This window comes from Rattus rattus, chromosome 6, assembly GCF_011064425.1.
Source record: "Rattus rattus isolate New Zealand chromosome 6, Rrattus_CSIRO_v1, whole genome shotgun sequence".
Taxonomy (NCBI): Eukaryota; Metazoa; Chordata; class Mammalia; order Rodentia; family Muridae; genus Rattus; species Rattus rattus.
The window spans coordinates 116,958,368-116,975,613 of NC_046159.1; the positions used below are offsets into that span (position 1 = coordinate 116,958,368).

At 42.7% G+C, this 17,246-nt stretch overlaps 1 protein-coding gene across 1 annotated transcript in view; it reads right to left on the reverse strand.

Annotated features, from left to right (window-relative positions):
* The window catches only part of Cped1 (cadherin like and PC-esterase domain containing 1), a 269,733-nt gene that overhangs the window by 41,620 nt on the left and 210,867 nt on the right, over positions 1-17,246 (reverse strand). The window contains exon 16 of the mRNA XM_032905260.1: positions 5,953-6,070. Within this exon, the coding sequence (XP_032761151.1) occupies positions 5,953-6,070 (118 nt within the window). The remainder of the gene's footprint in view (positions 1-5,952; positions 6,071-17,246) is intronic.

Below are 17,246 nucleotides of genomic sequence, written 5' to 3' on the forward strand. Positions count from 1 at the left end.
GGGGTGTGGTGTCAGAATTGTTCGTGGGAGCGTTGGTGTATGCTGAAATGGTTGTAAATAATAAACCGTAAAGAGAAATATAGTGCATGGCCTTTGCGGATCTGTCACCGTATGAGGAAATTATGAATTGTAAGAAAAGAGAGGAACAACAGAGTAACATTAGAAGGCACAGTGTTAAGCCTAGCAGGAACGAAGCACTAAAATTTCAAAGGATGCTGGTACATATGCCCTCCTTGCCGTAATTTTTTTTTTTTAAATGCGAGGAGAACTTCAGAAAATGGCCTTATCCCATGTCTACCCACGAGCGCTTTGTGTTTCAGGAATAGTCATCATCACAACATCCCTCCTCGTGCAGACCGCTCTTACAGGGTATTGTAGCTTCCAGCATCCAGGATCTATCGTGGTGAAGATAATATTAGGTACTGTGATATTAAAACGTCACAGGGATAGCTAGTACTTGTACATGCCAGTCATATTCAAGAGGTATATTAACTTGTTTAAACTTCAGAACTCCCTTGCCTTTTCTCCAGCTGGAATCAGGAAGGTGGATACTGGGTTGATGTCCACTGAAGAGGCAGTGTAAGGAGGATTTGAGCGGAGCAATTTGGGGTCCACACTTTTAATTACAATGCTAAATGTCAGAGAAAAGCAGCGATATTGAAATTCGAGGTTTACCATTTATATATTGAAGATCATAACAGGGTCTTGATAAGGTGATACTAAATTGAGTAGAAATATCTGTGGTGGTGAAATACCTCAGACCGACATCCTCACATGCTGCCTCTTCCAGCTAACCTGTAGAACTCAATGTTGATTGCAAACTTCACCCAGAAAGCTTTCTAAAATTCTCGTGCCTAGGGTGTGCCCCAGTGCAACATTAAGTATGAGACTTGGTCATCTACATTTTTGAAAAATGCTTTCAGATGGTTCCACGGTGAAGCCAAGGTTGCAGCTCACTGTTTCGATTGGACAAATGACTTAATATTTTCATGATTAAATTTGCTACTTTATAAGGAAAGTATGCATAACACCTGCCATGGTGTCTGGCACCGAGCTGCCCATAAATAGATTTGAGTCCCGAGTCCTGACCACAAGTATGCCATGGTGGCTCATAATAAAGTGGAAACAGAAAAGTTCTGGAAATTTCATTAGACGTAAACGGGACTTTCTCGTGAGATGAGAGTCAGAAGCATTGAAAGTATGATGGTTTGTGAATACTGCAGGGATGAGCTTGGCCGAAGGAAGACAGAGCTCACTGGCTTCCACATAGAGTGCACACCCTGGGAAAGGACAGGGTCGGCCATGAGAAGCAGTTTCCTTCAGTGTGCAGCGTGCAGATAGATAGGTAGGCAGACAGAGAGATAGACAGATACATACACACACACACACACACACACACACACACACACATGCACACACATGCACACACATGCACACACACGCACACTCACACATGCACATGCACATGCACATGCACACACACATGCACACACACATGCACACACACATGCACACACACATGCGCACACACATGTGCACACACTCACACATGCACACACATGCACACTCGCACACATGCACACACACACATGCACACACACACATGCACACACACACACACACACACACACACACACTATTATAAAGAAGATGAAGGGGACGTGGAGGGTTTTAAATGACAAGGGGAAGAGTTGGCCTCCAGGGTGTGTGCACATTCATCTGGGATGAAGTTGGAAGGGAACTCAGAGCTGGTCCTCCTCACACTCTTGTTCCACAGATGAAGCAAACAGAGGCATCAAGAAGTAAAAGTGAAGTGAGTGTAACACGAGAGCTGGACCCTAGTCAACTCGCTCCATTGGGTTAATTCAGATATCACACTATGCCAGATTAGCACAAAGCCGTCAGCTGAAAGTGATATATGGCCCACTATGTCCCTTAGCGGGGCCACGTTATCTGATTATCCTAAGGATTTATTTCTTTATTTTTAGGAAGCTGAACTTAGGGGCCGGAGAGTTGGCTGAGTGATGAAGAGCACTGGGTGCTCCCATAGAGAACCGGGATTCAGTTCCCAGCACCCACGTGGCGGCTCACAACCACCTGTAACTCCAGTTCCTGATCTCTGCAGAGAGCAGGTCTGTACATGGTGTGCCTCCGTGTAGGCAAAACACACATATACACAAAATAAAAATTAAAAACTTTTTTCAAGTTGAATTTTCTCAACGGGCATATGTGTTGGTAAAGACGGTGAATGGTACTTTTCCCTGATTGGATGATGGCATGCTGGACAAGTATCTCACCTCATCTCGTCTCATCTCATCCTATCTATCTATCTATCTATCTATCTATCTATCTATCTATCTATCTATCTATCTATCTATCTACCTATCTATCCATCCATCCATCTATGCATGCATCCATCCACCCATGCCTGCATCCATCCATCCATCCATCCATCCATCCATCCATCCATCCATGCCTGCATCCATCCATCCATCCGTGCCTGCACCCACCCACCCATCGATCCATCCATCCATTAATCTGATCTTTGTATATCTAAATGCATCATGCATCCAGAACTTTCTTAGTTCCTTCAACCTTGCTGATGCCTAACTTTACTCAAACTGAGACCCTCTGTGGTTACTTCCATTATGAAGAAAAAGTGGTCATCTGTAACAAGCACTCAAATATGGATGCAATTAGTTTTGGGGCACTAAGTTTTACATACATAAAAAAGGCTTCATTTGGTATCTGCAAAGTTGGCCCCTATGTCACAGGCTGCTATATATTTATGCAGCCATAACTTTCTCTATTTCTGAGTCAGTTAGCAATGCCTTTTATTTACTGTGAGTTGAAGTGGCCATCTGTATAACATCTGTAGGATTGGGGTTCTTGACATTTTAAGTGACACCAGCCCTTTAAAATTGTCAAAAAAGGAGGGGCATAAACCACAAATCCTACATTATATATTTAAACACAGAGTGACTCAAAGCTGCAACTTCTGAAATTAAGTCTGACAGGCATTTTAAGGAATGACATTCTGAGGAGCACAACTGTCCTTTAGAAAAAGGAATTTTCTTTATGGTTTGAGCTCTATGGCAAATGCCACCTGAGTGAATCATATTGGCGGGTATCATGGAGGAAACACTGTTCTGTCATTTAGGACCACGGTGGAAATAAAATCATGTACATACTAATACTAATTATTGCTATATAAGCTCATAAAATAAAGGTTTAATTTTAGTGAATAAAAACATACATTATAAATATTAGAAGTGCAAGTGTTTTTCACATTTTCTCACAAGAGTAAGTTATAGAGAAATCTTTTCATTTTTTATATATATTATGATTTGAGGAGGTTTTTAAAGTTCTTATTTCATTATTGTTGCTGTATAGTTCCTTTCTCCAAATTAGAAGAATTACTTTTACTTTATTAAGCATTTGAAGAATAGAAATGACAGTGATTCAAAACTATCTAAGCTAGTGTATTTTAAAAAAAGGCAGTTTGGCATTGGTATATTACAGGTAAGAAGAATGGATCCAGTATTGTCAAACTGTAGCACACCATTAAAATAGCTTTCTGGGGGAGATGTTGGAATAAACACACAACTGCTCAGGAGATTTCCCTCCAGCATCATCTACCAGGACAGGTTCCCCCTTGAGATGAAAAAGTCCTGTTACGAGGATGGAATCATCTCTGGAAATATTTCCTGAACTGTGCGCATGCGTGCGTGCGTGCGTGCGTGCGTGCGTGCGTGCGTGCGTGTGTGTGTGTAGCCTCCCGATTGTTTTATAGAGTTCTGTGGAAGGGACAAGGTTTAAATCTTCGTTTAGTTTGGTAAACCTTTTTAAAAATTGTCTATTAGGCATCGGAAGATTAATATAAACAATTTATGTTCTCGAGATGTCTAATCAAAGGAAGCCATCAGCAAAAACATGTGGCTCATGCACCCTTGACGTCTTAGTACATGCACACTGTAAGATATGCAGATTCTCCATGTTTATATATCGCGTCCATATCATAAAACATGGGAATAAAAATGGTGAGACCCGAAGCGGTTGCACATATATTTTCATCTTTATTGTCTTCATCCCCAGGGCTGCCCTGTTCTGTTCTGTTCTGTTCTCTTCCTGGTGTTTATCACGCCATTCTGGGAGACCACTGGTCTCAGACAGATCCAAGTAAGTATCCACTCGGAAGGGAAGGAGATAGCACTATGAAGATTCCTTTCTTGATTGCTACACTGGGAATGTGGTGGAAAGAGGCCGGCTAGAGAAAAGGGTATGGCTAGAGAAAAAGATAGGAAATGACAGGACGGACCCATGGAGGCGACAGAACAGATGGGAGGAGAGCTGGACATCTCAAAGCAGGATTCTCAGCACAGAGAGGCAAGGAGGTTGAGAGGTAGGGAAAAGACAGGAGGGGGAATCTTGAAATTCTGTGATATAAGATGTGGGGCCTTCTCTAAAGGGGTCTAATGCACCAAATCAAGTCCACGCAATTGACGGAGATGATTCAGAGCCCGGCTGATGTGACGGGGTATTTCACAGGCCAGGACAAACTGCTGTCTCCTGAGCAGAAACAGTGTCATGAACTTAGAGGGGAAGAGCTTTGACTCGGTTGTGGTACAAAGAATAGAATTAAGTTGTTTTACGATTGTCATAAATTGTCGTCTGATTAAAACAATACCGAACTGGACACATAGGTATCTCCTTTGAAGGCTGGGTCTGTCTCCTTCGGCAGGGAGACACAGATCACGGCACCTGACCCTCCTTAACAGGCGAGTCCCTCCCTGACTGGAGTTTATTATTTAGAACATATGTTCGAGAATGGGACATGCCCACATTTGCTAGCTGCGTGCCAAATTGCAATTTGCCCTGCCCATTTGGGAAACACATTTCCCGTTGCAGCAGCCGTGTGAAGTTCACGGTAAGGCTAGTGCAGCTGTGTGTGCCTTCTCAGGCCTTTCTGAGGAGGGGAGTCATGGGGTCAGGATGGAGTGGTAACCAGGACCGTTGACGAACACATGCTCTGAGCCTTAATTACTTTGAGTACATTCTCAGTACCAGCTCTGCTTGACTGCACTCTGCCTGCTTCAGGAAGCCTGAGGGGATGAGAGCTTAGAAAGTAGTGTCTCACCGAGCGTCTGTTCATGACTCATGTGAGAGTTAATGCCGAAGCCTGCAATCCTCATGTCCCTATTTGTAGGAATGATCAAAATATGAGGGATACTTGTGGTTATTTCCAGTACTTCCCCTATAATGAAAATAAATTCTTTAAAACTGCGTATTTATTTTCTGCCTGCCATGTGTGAATTATGAATGGAGTATGTATGTATGTATGTATGTATGTATGTATGTCTGGAACTGGCAAGACAGCACAGTGGGTGAGGGTGCTTGTTTCTGGGCCTGATGACCTGAACTTACTCTCAGAGACTCACATGACGGAAAGAAAGAACTGACTCGTGCAAGCTGTCTCTGACCTTCCATGCTCGCCTTGCATACAAATGCTTGTGCATGGACACACACTCATGCAAGAGCGTGCACACACACACACACACACACACACACACACACAATAAAAACTAAAGTGAAAAGGCCAACTTCCTGCCCTCATTTAACCATGGTCTTGTGAAGAATGACACTAGACAATGACTCACATATTAACTCAATTGTAGAGACTGTGATACAAGAAAAATACAGAGTTAGGGAATGAGTTAGAGGCTAAAGGAAGGCTCCTGGCAGAAGCGACCTCTGATCTGCCATTTCTTAAAGGCAATGGGTTAGCAATGAAGCAAAGGGTTTGCTTATTCAAATGTTTCAAATATCAAAACAATGCATTTACACTTGTAATATGTCTTGTGCGGTTAGGTCCTTGTTCAAAACAAGGGCCAATTAAGCATGTCCTCATGGACCAAGGGACTTATTTTCGAGAAAGGATACCCATGTAATCACCTTTAGTGTCCCCAGATTGACAACTCTGTATTTCAGGCTGTGAAATGGCTTCAATGTAGTCTGCAGAAATAGGCTGCAATCCACAGGTTTCTTCTGGGTGAATCAATAAATCGCAATCCTGCATGAAAATGAAAAAAGAAATAGCTGTCGTCATCATGAGCAGATCGCACGGTAAGAAACCTGAACAGTAGTGTGCAAAGCAGAGGCCCAGCACTCACTGGCCGGCCAGCCTAGCCTACTTGATAGGTTCCAGGCCAGTAAAAACCATGCCTCAGAAATATGGTTGGCTCCTGAGGTTGGTCTTCGGCATCTCACGCATGCACATCTGCGCGTGCACACACACACACACACACACACACACACACACGGTAGGAGGGAGGGAGGGAGAGAGACAGGGAGAAAGAGAGGGAGGGGGAAGGAAAGAGAGAGGGAGAAGGAGAGTGAGAGGGAGGGAAGGAGGGAGGGAGGGAGAGAGAGAGAGAGAGTTTCTGTGACAAATGACCGTTAAGGATGAAAGAAGTATGAAGTCAGTGGGTGTGAGAAAAGGGTGCTCATCTCCGTCCATTGTTGGATATACTGTGTGAATACTTTTTGGAATAAGAGAATGGAGAGACACATTGGAAATAACTCACTGAACTTAGGAATTTCCCATCTCATGAACTTGCTGGGATATCAAGTCTCTCTGGTTTCCTCAATTCCCTCTTCTTTCTCTCTCCTCCAGCAGAACAAGATGCCCAAGGGGAAGAAGGTGGCCCCGGCCCCACAGTATCAAGAAACAAAAGGCCACAAAGGTGGTCAATCCTTTGAGGAAAGGCCCAAGAACTTCAGCATTGGGCAGGACATCCAGCCCAAAGAGATCTAACACTGTTCAAGTGGCCCCGCTACATCAGGCTGCAGCAGCAAAGAGACATCCTCTGTGAGTGGCTCACGGTACCTCCTGCCATTAACCAGTTCCCCCAGGCCCTGGACAGGCAAACAGTGACTCGGCTGCTTAAGCTCGCCCACAAGTACAGGTCAGAGACAAAGCAAGAGAAGAAGCAGAGGCTGCTGGCCCGAGCTGAGAAGAAAGCTGCTGGCAAAAGGGACATCCCAACTAAAAGACCACCTGTCCTCTGCGCAGGGATCAACACAGTTACCACCTTGGTGGAGAAAAAGAAGGCTCAGCTGGTGGTGATTGCCCATGATGTAGACCCCATTGAGCTTCTGGTTTTCCTGCCTGCCCTTTGTCGAAAGGTGGGAGTGCCCTGCTGCATCATCAAGGGGAAGGCCAGGCTGGGGTGCCTGGTCCACAGGAAGACGTGCACCACTGTTGCCTTCACACAGGTTAACTCGGAAGACAAGGGTGCTCTGGCTAAGCTGGTGGAAGCTGTTAGGACCAATCATAATGACAGATGTGACGAGATCTGCCGCCACTGGGGAGGCAACATCCTGGGTCCTAAGTCTGTGGCTTGCATTGCCAAGCTGGAAAAGGCAAAGGCTAAAGAACTTGTCACTAAACTGGGTTAAATGTACACTAGGTTTTCTGTATATAAATATAATTACAAAGTTAAAAACAACAGTGAAGGGCAGAGAGAGGGGAGAAGAAACACTTGTATCACATGAGCTCAAGTTCCGTGGCAGACCGTGGCCTTCGGCGCCTGCACGGGAGCCACACTTCTTTCCTTCCCCTTTCCCTTCCTCTTGTTTTGTTGTTCTATGTAGCTCTGTGCTCCATGTTTAAAACAAATCTATTTCTAAGCATAGATCCAAGAACTGTACATGAATTTAGGTGTGGATTTCTGGGAAAGATTTATGTTCCACTGAAACCTTCCCCGTGTCTGTCTGTCTCTCCTTCCACTTGAGAGGCAAATCTGAGACTAAAGACGGCACAGCCTCCTAGCGATCACGAGGGACCTTGGAGCAGGAAGGGTGTAGAGGACACCGTGGCTGCTCTCCTGCCAATTTCACAACAAAAGAAAAGTCATAGAACAAATAACACTGGCAGATTCCACAGTTGGGTTACAGTTTATTTGAATTCCACTTTTTCTCACTTTCCCCTCTGGAAGAGAGAGTTAATCCCACCTTGTCTCTCTTACAGAAGGGAGTGACCTTTCTTCTGAGCTGAATTGCTGAGAAGCCTGTGCTTTCTGGTGTAAAATGTCTCCTTCCTCGTAAAAAAGGTTTCTAATGATTTTAAATGTGAGTTTATTTATTTGGGGGCAGCATGTGGATGTGCATGCCATAGGACACGTATGGGGTGACAACTTGAAGGAATTGTTTTTTTCATTCAATCGGTCTCCAGGCTTGAACTCAGGTCCTCAGTCCTGAGAGCCTTACCCACGGAGTCATCTCAGTGGCTTCCAGAGTTTGGTCTTTGCTCTGTCTTTTGTGGCTTCCTGCCTTTCGGGGCAGGGTGTGTGTTAGCTTGAACAAGTATTATGCGAGATGAGGGAAAGCCCAGCACAGTGATGATATAATTCAGACTTCCTTGATCCGCAGCCTCTGCTGCTGGGTGCTTTGATGTGTAAGAGGCAAAGAGCCCTTGCTTAAGTGATTATTAGTCAGATCGGTGTTACACACAAAACAGCCACGTCTGACCTTACTCTGTCTCATACCCACTCAACTCCTCAGGAGCTCGCACGGGTCTCCGTTTCTCGGTCAGACCTGTTATCAGTGTCTCTTCATTTTCCCTAGCCTCCAAGGAATCCCCACACCTTTACTCACGATATGTACCTCTGACTTCATTCTTTTTTCTCTTGACTCCACCGTCCTGGGCATTATATTCATACTATATTCATTTACCACAGGAATTGCTTTGACCTCTTCATGGAGTGCTCTTGTCGGACCTATTGCTGGCACACGCATCCATTTCCTGCATTGTTGCCAAATATCTTCCCCAGATGCAAATCCTAATTAGTTCTGTTCTCTAGACTGTACCGCATGTACTCTACGTGGCCCAGCTCACTGGTTGGTCCAGGGCACCTTTCTCTAGTCTCTCTGTGCCTTCACACACGCAGCTGTCTGCTCCATCACTTGCTTAACTGCTCCTCATACTCCACACCTGTCTCCTGTTTCTGCCTCTCCTGGAGCTGGCTCCTTCTTATGCTCTAACGTTGGGAGTGTGTGGCCTTACTCTTTTCTTACGGTCCTATGGCTGCTTTCTGTATCAGCCTTTCCCTGTGAGGACAGAAAGCCCGACGTCTATGTGTACTGCTTTTGTCTTTATTGCACGTCACTAGGAACTCAACAGATACGTGAGTGGATACTGGGAAGGCATCAATGCACCATGAGGGACCCAGGCTTGTGCACCTGGGAGCTCAGAGCCACAGTTGTGTTATTGTCTTCCAATAGTGAGGGGGAGGAAACAACGTTTAACTGATGCTATTTCGTCCTCAGGGCTTCTAAGAACTTTTCCTTAAGAACTTGCATTTCTTTTGTTTAGGACAGGTCCTAAAAGTTGACCCCTAAATTGTAGAAAACAACAAAAATTAAATGGTACTAAGTAAAACACTTACATTTTGTTGGTGAATATAGCTTAAATCACTAGAAAAAATGATAGAGCCTGACATAAATAAAGTGATTTTTTTTTACTTTTCCTGAAAAAAAATCCACCATAATCATCTGAGAAACTTTCTTGGTGCCCTGTATGATACTTAAAAAAAAAAAAGAAGTACTTTGGTTTTGAGATTTGCTAGTTTCTTTGGTGAAAATCAGTGTACAATTTTCATGTTGAAGCCTTTATTTTCTCTTGACAAGAAGGTGGTCTTCCTAAACACATATCGAAAAATAAGTTCCTATGTCCTGAGTTGAATGTCGCTCAGGTTTAAGATGCTTATTAAGAAAAACTACACCATTAATAAGTGTGACTTGGTACAATACTCAGGTGAATTAGGCCATTTATGCGTTTAGGATTTGTGGGGTTTTATTGTTATAGAAGTTCCATATTGGCAAATGTGAGAAGAGATATTACAAAGCATACGTAGTCAAAATATACTGAGTAACTCTTTTGCTCTGTGAATACTGTGTTGAATATTCAGTTGCTGGTTGGTGTTCTAAGATGCCTTCCTCATGAAAAATTAAATCCCAACAAAAAAACCTCATGTCCTCTGGTATAAAACTGAAGCAGAATCATCACAATGGTGCTAACTGAAACCACCGAGCTGCTTCTGCACACCAACCGTCACATTAGGTGACTTACAAATCTTATAGTCTTTTTTTCTTGTGGCAGTTCATTAGTTTAGAGATAAGAAAAGAGCTATGCTATGCGAGGCAGGATTTAAACTCAAGTCTGCCTCACTTCAAAACTCAGCTACCTCACTGCAGAGTCTTGATGATGTCCCTAAAGATAGAGCAAGACATTATGTCTGTCCCCTGAGTTGAGGCCTTCAGGGAACAATCCAGTACTTTTGCTACTTTTCTTTGCCCCAGCCCCAGCCCCAGCGCCAACCTCAGCTCCAGTTGGAATTTGGTTGGTCAAGATTCAGCTAAACACGGGCTGCATTTGGTGTACAATAATTTATGATGCGAGCCACAACACTGTGATTATTCAACATGATCATGGGCATGTGATAATCATTTTAAACATGGGTCCCAATTGAAAATAATGTCAATGTATGGAATCAATAAAAATAAAGAGATTCGCTTAAGGGCACATACTAATTCCAGTTAATGGGCCACTGGAACAAAGACAAATGAGAAATAAAAATAAGCAAGTCTTACAGAGAATCTGGCATGCTATAAATCCAGGCTGTCAGACAAGATGTGCCCATTGGTGCAGTGGCATGATGGGTAACAAACCACTTTGGGCTTGTATGTGAGGCCTGCCCCAGAGAGTAACATTTATTCATAGTAAAACTATCTTATCCCAAAGCCCATGGCTCAGGAGGAGGGCCTAGGGGAGAGCCTATTACTGATGTCTTGCTAAATTCATATATTGCCAAGTTGCAGAAGCTCATAACTGGTCGGAAGGATGACCATAAGTGACAATTGAATATAGTCAGCTGTAAATGGTACATCTGTGTCAAATCCCCTCCTAAGGCTTAGGGAAGATCACGGAACAGAAAGAATTTAAGAGCCAGAAAGTAGGGAAGAGGGCTGTGAACTTCTATCTCTAGAACATGACATGGGCATGAATTCATTGTAGATATAGTTACCTCCGTAAGACCTGTCCCTCTAATAGAACATTTGAATGCATACAGAGAAGGACCATCACAGAATGCAAGACCATGTTTCTTCCCTAAGCAAGTATCAACAGAGAATGTGGCCAAAATATCATATTAAAAATGTTTTAAGTTAGTCTCCAAAGACCTCAGGAGGAAGGGAAACTGAAACAGATTACAAGCAGATGAATTCATTATTTTCCACTAAACAGATTAATCTGACATCAATATTTGGAATACTCCATATTTCTCATGCATTCCACATCTCTACGCTAATATGAGATTTTATTTCCAACTTAGACCTCAAATCAGCTGAGATGGGGCACTGTGGTTCTGAAAGCTCTGGAAAAGCATATAGTCTTGATTGAGAAACACACACGTGTCTCTGGGCTTTATAGAGTTTGGATTTGAGAATCTGGGGATCTGGGGCTTGCAAATGACTAATACTCGCCACTTCCGGGGATCTAGAAATCCCAAGGAAAGCAGCCTTTATTGTGGCTGCTTAGCACTTTTGGTTTGGGTTCCAGCTGGACCCCAGAAGGATAGATATAAAGACAAGTGAGAAGGAAAACTGCATTTATATGTTTGGATGTTCTGAAAGCTCTCGGCCCCTTTTGATTCTCAAACAAAGTGGTGCAGAGCTAGGACTGCACGTGCTGCTTTGCACTCTCTTGCACTTGGAAGGATCTGGATCTGTTTGGAAAAAGTCAAAACAATAACAACACAACAACATCAAGGAAAGGTTACTTCCCTTTCCAAAGAGCAAACCTGTTCTTTGTAGATTAAAGCTTAAAGAGCAATGACTGGAAATAGCCTGAGGGCCACAGAGATGTTTCTAAAGACAACTTGAGGGGAATGTGTGCTTACCAGGAATGGTAAGAATAAACATAATAGATGCTTTCCATACACTGAAGAGTAACCGTCTCTGCCCAGGAGACAGTGATTAGGCACACTTGCTGTTGTAAGTATTTTAGCTTGGACTTTGACACTAGTAAGTTGTCCAGTGCACAGGCAGGCCAGATTGTAGTCTTCAAAATACTCACAGGAGGAGACCGGAGACTAAGTGTGGAGCAGAGACTGAAGGAAAAGCCATCCAAAGACTGCCCAACCCGGGGATCCAGCCCATATACAGTCATTAAACCCAGACACTATTGCGGATGCCAAGAAGTACATGTTGACCCTGATATAGCTATCTCCTGAGAGGCGAATGCTTGCAGCCAACCATTGGACTGAGAATGGGGTCTCCAATGGGGGAGTTAAAGGACTGAAGGAGCTGAAGGGGTTTGCAACCCATAGGAAGAACAACAATATCAACCAACCAGACCCCCCCACCCCCTCCCAAGCTACCAGGGACTAAACCACCAACCAGAAAGTACACATGGAGAGACCCATGGCTCCAGTCTCATATGTAGCAGAGGATGGCTTTGTTGGGCACCAATGGGAGAAGAGGCTTTTGGTCCTGTGAAGGCTTGGTGCCCCAGTGTAGGGGAATGTCAGGGTGGGGAGGTGGGAGGGAGTGGATGGGGAGGTGGGGGAGCACCCTCCTAGAAGCAGGGAAAGTGGGGATGGGATGAAGGGTTTGTGGAGGGAGAACAGGAAAAGTGAATAACATTTGAAATGTAAATAAAATAATATTCAATAAAAAAAAGATGTGGCTGTAGTAGGGCACATTCCGTCCAGGGGCACCAACGGAGTTGGCTAAGAAATCATGCAGTTACATTAGCTTTGGACCATTTGTATATTTTCCATCTGTATTTATCAGGGGAAAATACACATATACCAACTTACACATACACAATGCACTCGTGTGCATGTATGCATGTGTGCTCGCACACGTGCACGCATGCACGCACGCACACACACACACACACATAATCAGTGGTCTTAAGACATATAGGACTTTAAACTTGAAGCCCTTTAAACTTTTTATTTATTTATTTATAGATTTTTTTATTGGTTTATTGTATGTATTTACATCTCAAACCCTTCATCACATCACCCCTCCCTCTCCCTCTATGAGGGTGCTTCCCCACCCACCCACCCTTAAACATCCATGAGCAAGATTAGATTTGCCTTAAGTCCCAGCGCAGTGCTGAATTCTTCCATTCTGTTTGAGTGGGTCTGGAAGCAGAAGGATGTTGGGATGCCTACCAAAGACTGAGGGGGCCTCAATCCAGCTGCCAGCCACCATGTCCTACTGAGTTTATCATAGACCACATTGACTGAGCAAAATCAACTCTTCCACACTGCCCTTAGAGACTCTTATGATGCAAGCACGAACACGCAGTACATATTGGACTAAAGCATACACTAGGATCCATTGACTGTTAGTACGGCTCCATAACTAACCAATACCTCAAAGAACTTTTGAGAGAAGATACCAGGAAACAAAATACAAGCATCTTCTCAAGATATCTGTTGACCTAGACAGAGGCAGTGCTACTTAACGTCATTAGCATATTTATATGGAACCCACTAAGACAACAAGAAGAAAAGCCCGTGAAACGTTTTAGGGAGGTAGATTACCTTGACACCCCGAGGCTGTCTTACAAACCTTTGCTTGACCTCTAAAATAAACCCGACTTCTAGTATTGCTTAGATAAAAGTTGTGCTGTCCTCTAGCTAGACCATATTGCCAAATATGTTCTACATCAGGATAGTAATTAAGGTAAATCTTTCCCCAAAGGACAGTATTCCAAGCGCTTTCTCTGAAGATCGGTATAAACTGATCTGACTAGAGTTCCTTCAGTGTTCAAATGTGAAGTCTTTGTAAATTCTGCCACTGAATAAGCACTGTGGACAATGGGCCACTGTGACTTTGGTCCTTTTCTTGACTGAAAGGGAGTTTTCTTTGTGGTTAGTATAAGTTTGGAGGAATCTTGACACATAACTTATCTTTTTTTGACTATAGGTCACAGTGTCTACAGTCAGGGGGAAACAGAGCCAGAAAATTTCTCAGAAATCTTAGACTTAGAACAGTGCCTGGCATAAAGAAATGACTACATTTTATTATTATTGTGTTATTGTTGATGATACATGTTCATTGTTGCATTATTCTTTTTCTGAGGCTGACTTTCTACTTAGTACTTCCATGGCCATGGCTAGGAGCTTACAATAAAAAGAAACATGTAAGCTAATGCCTTATAAAAATTCATTCAGGCCTCTGAATAGGTTTAAATGATGCTGAAGTTCACAAAAAGGCCTGGAATTTTAGTTTTGGGTTAAATTGCACTGTAAAGAATTGATGTCAGTAACATTCTCCCACATAACAGTTAAGGAACTGGAATTTACTTTTTGCTACATGTAATGTCAAATAAATATTGATATGAAGACAAACTATAATTAGTGCATTAAAAACATGAGTCAAAAAGGCAGGGGGATACTCAGTGATTAAATGTACTTGTGCAAAACCGAAAACCTGAGTTACATCCCTAGAACCCCCACAAAAAGCCACTCATAGTATTGTACATCCATAACCCTAGCTATTTTATGAGAAAAGGGAGGCAGAGACAAGAAAACTTTCCAAAAATGCATGGGTCAGCTACCCTAGTTCACTTGCATAAAAGAAATGCAACAGGCCAACTCTCAAAAGATGTCTACTGATCTCCACATGTACATCATAGTAGTCACTCACAAATAATATCACACACACACACACACACACACACACACACACACACACACACCAAAGCAAACAGTGCTCACGCCAGTTTTGAGGTCAGTTTATCTGAAGTTTAGTTTTGTTAAAAATACACAATCCAAATTGTAGGCACTGAGTGACCCACATATTAGGGACAATATGCAAATATGCAGCACATGGTTCGTTCTCAAACGTTTTGTGAAATGATAGACTGAATTTATTTTTCTTTTTTAAAATTTTTTTAATTTTTATATTTTTCCATTTTTATTAAATTGGGTATTTCTCATTTACATTTTAAACGTTATTCCCTTTTCCAGTTTCCTGTCTATCAGCCCACTAACCCCTCCCCCTCCCCCTCTATAAGGGTGTTCCCCTCCCCATCCGCCCCCCTTACCACCCCCCCCAACAATCCCCTACACTGGGGGTGAATTTATTTTTCAAGGTGCAGTAACAGACACTTGCCACACTGAATGGTGTTTTATCTAATGTGGAATGCAACTCATTTCTGGAACAGAGCCCACCGCACGGACCTCAGACACTAGGTGTCCTGGTAGTGTGCGCTCACTAGAGAAGTTCCTTTGCATAACCATAAACACATGGCATCTGACCATGGCCAATCACCGCACTAACTCCTTAGCATAGAGCTGAAGCTTGTTTTTCACTGTTTATTCTAAGTACATATATGCCAAGTAGAATATTTTGTACTGAAAGAGAATCATTTTGTTATATTACACATCTTTTTTTTTCCTTTTTTTAATTGGATATTTTTTTATTTACATTTCAAATGTTATTCCGTTTCCCAGTTTCCTGGACATAAGCCCCCTGTCCCATCCCCCTCCCTTTCTTCTATAAGGGTGTTTCCCTCCCCATCCACCCCCTTCCCCTCCCCCAGACATTCCCCTACACTGTGGGTCCAACCTTGGCAGGACCAGCCATTAAAAGATAGGCTCACAACCAAAAATATATTACACATCTTAAACGCGGAAGTTTTACTTTCTACTGAAATGCTAGTAGTAGTGGTTTAGTACTAAATAATTTTTCAAAGTTTTCTCATTGATTGACATGAGGTTCATCCACTCATTTTGAGTTAAACTCGAAAGATGTTAGGAATTAAATGATTTTTTTTTGGTCTAGGAAAAATGTTAATTCTTTCAAAACTAAATATCCAAACTATGAAGACAGACATTGTGATATCAAAAGGCTTATCTTCATCTTTACATTAAAAATATGCTAATACTTAAAAACTTAAATATTGAGGTCTGAAGAGACGGATCAGCAGTTAAAAATACATGCTGCTCTTCCAGAGATCTGTTTGGTTCCCACAGCTCCTGGATTTGGTTCGCAGCACCCGTGTCAGGCAGCTCACAATTGCTTGGAACTTGGCACTTGCACCCGCACGAACAAACTTACATGCACATAAAACCCTAAATACATATGAAACATAATTATAACTATGACAGGCAGAGTTCTCTACGTATGGTTGTATGCATGTGAATCAGTATTGGTCTAGGAGCCATCTGAAGGTCATTTGTGCAGTATCACACAGAGAGAATATAATGTATGGTGGAAAACCCAGTAGCCACTGTCTTCATTGAGTGACCAAGAGAAACAGGTTTCCAGTACACCTTGGTTTTCCTTTGAGAGTCACAGTGCTGCTCTGTGTGGCCCAGGCGTTTGGTTGTTGGTCTTCCTGAATGCTGGGTGTACCAACATACACTATCATGCCAGTCAGCCCATGACTCCTGTCCCAATTGTGTCACTTCATCTGCAGAAACCACCATCTAATTCCAAACTTGGACACATTCTATGAAATAACTGACCTTCATTAATCAAATGTCAAGGTCACAGAGGACAAAAGTGGAATAGTCACAGATAAGGGAAGATAAGAAACATGATAACTAAAAGCAACATGAAATTCTTGATTAGATCCTGCAACTACTCCCTCCCCATGCCTCCCAAAGCACCCCATGTTACAAAACAAACCCACACCACTGGCTAACTTCTCAGCATTGATAACTGCACTGTGTAAATGTTAGAGGGAGCTGAGTAAAGAGACTCTGGTAACGTCCTATAAGTCGAAAATCAACCTTTACAATGAAAATGTTAGTCCAGTACTGTTTGGAAAGTTTTCTAGAAGACAAGAGTACACTCACAGAAGAAGAATGTTCTAACCTCTATGAAAGCAGCTTTTAAATCCATCTGTGGAAGTTTGTTTTTAAATTTTAAATCATTTGTTTGGGGGATATGCTTCTGTGTGATATGCCTGTGTGTGAAATGTCTGTGTGGTATGTCTATGTGATATGTCTCTGTATGATATATCTGTGTGTGATACATCTGTGTGATATGTCTGTGTCTGATATATCTGTATGATAGGTCTGGTGTAATATGTCTCTGTGTGATATGTCTGGTTTAATATATCTCTGTGTGATAAGTCTGTGTGATATGTATGGTATAATATGTCTCTGCATGATATTTCTGTGTGGTATGTCTATGTGATATGTCTCTGTAGGATATGT